Source organism: Octopus bimaculoides, chromosome 7 (genome assembly GCF_001194135.2).
Source record: "Octopus bimaculoides isolate UCB-OBI-ISO-001 chromosome 7, ASM119413v2, whole genome shotgun sequence".
NCBI classification, from domain to species: Eukaryota; Metazoa; Mollusca; class Cephalopoda; order Octopoda; family Octopodidae; genus Octopus; species Octopus bimaculoides.
The window spans coordinates 104,789,835-104,796,236 of NC_068987.1; the positions used below are offsets into that span (position 1 = coordinate 104,789,835).

General features: G+C 34.9%; 1 protein-coding gene across 1 annotated transcript in view; it reads right to left on the reverse strand.

Moving 5' to 3' along the window:
• The window catches only part of LOC106876454 (inverted formin-2), a 66,656-nt gene that overhangs the window by 14,912 nt on the left and 45,342 nt on the right, over positions 1-6,402 (reverse strand). Inside the window, exons 3-5 of the mRNA XM_052969464.1 lie at positions 5,963-6,122; positions 2,466-2,647; positions 201-280 (exon numbers count right to left, since the gene is read on the reverse strand). Of these exons, the coding sequence (XP_052825424.1) occupies positions 201-280; positions 2,466-2,647; positions 5,963-6,122 (422 nt within the window). The remainder of the gene's footprint in view (positions 1-200; positions 281-2,465; positions 2,648-5,962; positions 6,123-6,402) is intronic.

Consider the following 6,402-nt stretch of genomic DNA (forward strand, 5'->3'; position numbering starts at 1 on the left):
GTTAACAAGCTCTCTTTGCAACCATGTAGTTTGGGGTTCTGTCCCACTGTACTGCTCCTAGAGCAAGTATCTTCTACTATAGCCCTGGGCCAACCAATGCCTTGTGAGTGTTTTGGTAGACAAAAACTGTATGGAAGGGCGTGTGTGTGTGTGTGTGTGTGTGTGTGTGTGTGTGTGTGTGTGTGTGTGTGTATTCATACCTTTGTGACATACTTGCATTTATTTGAAATAAACTCTGGAGAATGGAAACAAAAGCAGCAGATAATGGTGTCTCTCGAACCTAAAAAGTATAAATAATATATGTAAGTGTTAGCTGTACTTGTCAAAATGTAAACCAGACATCATATAATTTTCAAACGTAGATATTAAAGAACATTTCTTGAAATTTATTTATTCTAGCCACACAGAGACTTACTTGAAAAACAATCAGTAAATTTATCTTGGCAATTTTTCTGACAATATTTGAAGTATTTTCAAGCAAACGATACACTTAGCGTCATGAAAAATATTAAATGCAATAAAGAAATTATTCCTTATTGTTATAAAAACATTTAACTGTTTTGGTATCAGCAAGCCCCAGACTGGATAAGAATATAAACATCCAGTTTTAGTGATCGATTTAAATCAAAACCTTCCATCAAAATTTCATATTAATTTATGTATCAAACACCAGCTAAATAATGACAATATTAGTTTACTAAATTCTTTATTAATTTCAAAATTAATTGAAAGAGGTAGTGCATTTTAACAGAAATTTGTTAACGAAAAATTAAGACATTTTCTTTTTATATTTTAGTTGCAGTATAAACATTTTGAAACACAAAAATATTCCGAGGTCTTTTCGATTGCCAAAGTGATTTTCAAAGGAAATATAACTGAGAGCCAAATACAACAGTAAAATCGCAAGAATATATTTAATACAAATATATCATTCACAAAAACCGTTAGATTCACTTCAACATTTAAATTTAATTTTAATTTGTCAAAATATTTTCGTCGCTTTGAAACCGCGACCTGCTCACCAACAAAATTCCGTGCTGCATCTGAGAAAGTAACAGTTAATTCATAATATTCCGAAAAAAAGGAAAACCGTTGAAAAACAGTTTATAGCAGAGACTCCAGCAAATAAGATCTGAAGAAGGAATTGTAATTCCGAAATATCATCGGACTATAGATAACCAAGTTACAACAGGTATATAGTCCATTTTTTGTTCTATAGTGCATTGTTGTACCATTCTAAACTTTTTATTCTTTACAAACAATATACAATGCTTCAAGCGAACTACAATACTCTCTTATATATATTTATGTATGTACGCATGTATGCATGTGCGTATGCATATGTGTGCGCAGACACGTACGTACGTACATTATATATATATATATATATAGTTATATATGTATGTATGTATGTATGTATGTATGTATCATGAACTAACTATTACCTTCTCAGATGCAGCACGGAATTTTGTCAGTGAACAGGTCGCAGTTTCAGAACGACGGAAATATTTTGACTAATTAAATCTAAATGTTGAAATGAATCTAAACGGTTTTTGTGTGTTTTTGAATGGCTTATAAACACCTTTCACGCTGCAATTGTTTTTGTTTCAACACACGATCTCAGATCAGGTCACTTGCTATGCAAGTACTTCTCCGTAAAATATATTACTCGTTTTATAATATATAGTAATATGCATTACAGGCGTGAGATCAGGCAATGGTAGAGGCCCTTTAATATTTTAATTCGCTTCATCTAAAGGGTCGGACAGTTTCTTTTCAGGGCTTTTTTTTTTATCCTTTTAATCAGATCTCGATTACTGTTCCAAAATATTTATTAAAGCATTTAATATTTAATATTTACAGGTTTAAAAATATTATCTGCAGCTAAACTTTCAGTGTAGGGGACGTAAGAACTACGATAAGGCTTTGATTATCTCCCTTTAACTTACATTTCGGTCTATTGATGGACAAAATGTTTGTTTACAGCAACAGGTTAGATCAGGCGTGAGGGGCATGCACCGTTGCAGCACGTTGCTGCATTTACCATTTGTCGGTACATTCCGGGGCCCGCCTGGACGACCTGTCGAGTAGAGTCCCAGTCAATCGCCCATCTCTACGAGACATCTCGTCTGCCGTAACCATGTAACATGTGGTCGACCACTACGAGTCGTCAACCCAGCCGGATCCTCAGTGAAGAGAACACAGTAAGCAGGGTCTAAACTCGGAAAATCGAGCAACGTGACCAAACAATCCGAGCTGGCCCTCTCGAATCACACAAGTAACAGAATGCACCCTAGTTTTTGAGTAGAGCCGTTGATTGGATACAAAATCCAACCAATGACAACCTATAATCCAAACTGCGACAGATTGCTACTAACATTTTAAAAGCAACTTACTTGGCCATTTGCGTGATAATTACCTAAAATCTCTTAATCTAACAAGAGAACTCGCAATATAGTAATTACCCGGTTATAAATAGCTGTGAACAGTTCTTGTGGGTTATTAACGTTGACATTTCCATCTTTCGTTTCCTCCAGGGCTTCTTGGTCAGCAGACATCTCATCCTTGAAAACATCCCATTGTATTTGAAAGTCAGGGTTGTCGATATTCTCACACACCACGGCTATCGTTTCTTCTATATTCAATGCTTAAATAGACATTCAGTAATCTGATTTACATCATCTTGAAAGAGGAATCTTAAGAAACAAAATAGAACAATGAAACCCTGCAGAAATCAATATTCTCGATTATAATATTATGAAACAAGGAGTCTAGATCATTGATTAAGTTCTGTTCAATGAAGCTTGATTTTCATTACTCCAAGAGTTACTATATGTTATAACTCTTCTTTTTTATTTTCCTTGAGTTCTAGGACTGACATAAGACCAATTATTGAATTTCCATGTTGTATAACTGACTGAGATCATAACATTCTCTCTGGTTGGGACGCTGGTCCGTTGGGGAGATAAACTGATAACATAAACTGATAACATGGTATGTGACTGGTACTTTATTTTATCGACCCCAGTGGATGAAAGGCAAAGATGACCCCAGTAGGATTTGAAACCAAAATATAAAGACTTGCAAGAAATGCTGCTAAGAATGTTGCCTGATGTGCTAATGATCCTGACAGCTCACCACCTTTATATAAGCTGCTATAAATACCAGTAACTACTGACTTGGATTCTCTCGTCTAATATCACTCTCTTACAAAAGTTAGTAAGAGTCTAAAGAAACCTTCATTAAGAAGTGAAGCTTGATTTCCTAAGTTTTTTCCTTATGTATTTGAATTTCAAAAAGGATACAAAAACAGCCACTAGTTCTGTGTAAATTAAATCTGGTCTCTTGTATCAGTAGGAAATAGAAACACCTCTGGCTTTATGCATTATACAAAGGTGGCCAAAAAAAAAGCCCAAGAAGTTAGTTCTGAGAAAATGGTCCTTGAGAATTACTACATAAACCAAACCTTGTAGATTTCCAAGAATATATCAACATACAATAATATAGAGTTCCTCCCCAGACTACCAGGAACAAAACATATACACACACATACGCTTTAATGTTAGATGTCACTTAATAGACCTTTATGTTTGATCATGGTTAATCTTCTGTGATGCAAATGTGCTAAAGTATCTAAATATTCTGTATGTAGTTGAATTTCAGTAAGCTTTGTTCTAATTTCTGGCTAGAATTTAACTTTATTACTTGGAGTAATTTATAATAAATTTGTTACAAAAGATTGGTAGGAGTGGTGTTTACCACATTGTCATTAATTTAATGATAAAAAAAATAAATTCTCTTGATCTTAATAAAAGTCTTTGGTAAGGTTCATGATAATACTGGCCAACAAGAATATTATTTTCGGTGGTAGATACATAGTTCTCATGGCATTTGTAGTTTAATGATAGCAACCATTAATAAGTTGACATTATTTTCTGTACTCTAAAAGTAGCAAGCTGGCAGAATCATTAGCATGCCGGATGAACTGCTTAGCAGTATTTCGTCTGTCTGCACGTTCTGAGTTCAAATGCCACCAGGGTCAATAAATTAAGTACCAGTTATGCACTGGGGTCGATGTAATCGATTCATTTCCTCCACAAAAATTTTGGACCTTGTGCTTAGAGTAGAGAAGATTATTTTCTGTACTCAAGGTGGCGAGCTGGCAGAAACATTAGCAAGCTGAGCGAAATGCTTAGCGGTATTTCGTCTCTTCCAGTTCGGAGTTCAAATTCCACCAAGATCAGCTTTACCTTTCATCCTTTTGTGGAGTCGATAAAATGAATACCAGCTGAGAACTGAGGGTCAATATAATTGACTAGCTCCCTTACCCAAAATTTCAAGCCTTCTACCTATAATAGAAAGAATTATTACCTATACTCTCAACCCAAAATTGTGAAGTTATCCTGCGAATAACTTCAGAAATCGGTATTAGCAATGTTGGAACATTTTTGATTTTTAGTGATCTTAGAGAAAACAGATTTACCAAAACTGAGAAAGCACCAAACTTCAGTATTTAGTTTTGTCTTATATTTATAAGTTAAAATCCGATTTGCAGGATTTTAACTTTTCTTCTTCTTTGGGAACGAAAATGGGTGAAAAATATATCCCAAGTTGTATTAGAATCAGTTCAACTGACCAATCACTCTGCTCGTAATGTATGGCCTTGTGCATCATCATCATCATCATCATGTCCACTTTTCCATACTTTTTAAATAATGGAAGAAGCCAAATCACTTCACCATAGTGGCACATCTTCTTATTCCCCTCTGCTATAAACTTCTTGTCATGTACCAGAGAAAATCAATTTTAAGAAATTGAAAAATTTCCCAGCAGCACCTTCAGCTTAAAGAACGTACAGTTAAATGTGAGTCACAATACTTAATGTGAAGGACTAAAATAAATTTTTAACCATCATGAATTATACCCATAGTAAGAAGAAAAATCATTAGTGTCAATGAAAATTACTCTGAAAAACAGCAAGGGATAGAACTTGTCCAATATTAATCAAATAAAGAGTAATTTTTTTTAGAGTAATTTTATCAAACAGTGAAAATTTCTATAATATGCAGGGTTTCTTCATGTTATACAGATATTCTTACTGTTTCAACAACTCAGTTTTTTTTTTAGCATTGTTGGGTCAGACCTGATCAGACACACTTATGTATTCAAACCAGCCATGGCCATCCTGTTTTTTTATTCTATTTCGAGCGAGATCGCTGTCAGTGCCCCTGGAATGGATCTTGTGCAGGTGGCACATAAAATACACCATTTTGAGCGTGGCCGTTGCCAGTACCGCCTGACTGGCCTTCGTAGGATTTTCGAGCGAGATCGTTGCCAGTGCCCCTGGACTGGCTCTTGTGCGGGTGGCACATAAAATACACCATTTTGAGCGTGGCCGTTGCCAGTACCGCCTGACTGGCCTTCGTGCGGGTGACACGTAAAAGCACCCACTACACTCTCTGAGTGGTTGGCGTTAGGAAGGGCATCCAGCTGTAGAAACTCTGCCAAATTAGATTGGAGCCTGATGTTGCCATCTGGTTTCACCAGTCCTCAGTCAAATCGTCCAACCCATGCTAGCATGGAAAGCAGACGTTAAACGATGATGATGATGTAGAATGCATCCAGCCACATTGGATATGATTTGATGGTTTTTGACTGTTATTTCTATCAAGTCAAGTGACCATGTAATGGATCCATGCGGGCTCAAATAGAAATTCTTTTCAATACAGGTGAACTTCCAGTAACTTTGTTGAAGAATGTTGGAAAATATGAATAAAACCAAAGGCATATTCAGATTAAGGAAATGTTATTTATAACAAAAGAATTGTTGTTGAGGAGGAGAATAATGAAAAACAAATAGAAATAACCTAAAATGAAAAAAAATAAATATACAGTTTGTACTTTCGTTAACACTGAAAAGCAAGCAAAACACACAAACGCACACACACAATAAATTCCTTACCAATAAATTCATTCCGAATTCTCATTCTATCCAGGATGTTCTCGTTGGCAAAAATTATGGAATTAACAAGTGCCATAATGCTAACTTGATATGTTGCCAAATCTGCATGACGTAGTTCATTTAATATCAGACTAAATCGATATTGTAATTTCTGCCAGGTCTGTAAATGTAAAGAAGTGTCAAATTAGAAAAAAGAAAAAGTGTTTTCCATCTGGAATTTTCAAAACTAATTATTATACAACCATAATCATTATTACAAAATATTAGTTTGATTGAGAGGGACACTGCATAAGAGCAATATATGCTGACACAACTTTCTTATTTATTTTATTTTCATCATATCTATATCATTAGATAGATAGAGAGAGAAAGACAGAAAGATAGAGGAGAGAAGACATATATATATATATATATATATATATATATATATCATCATCATC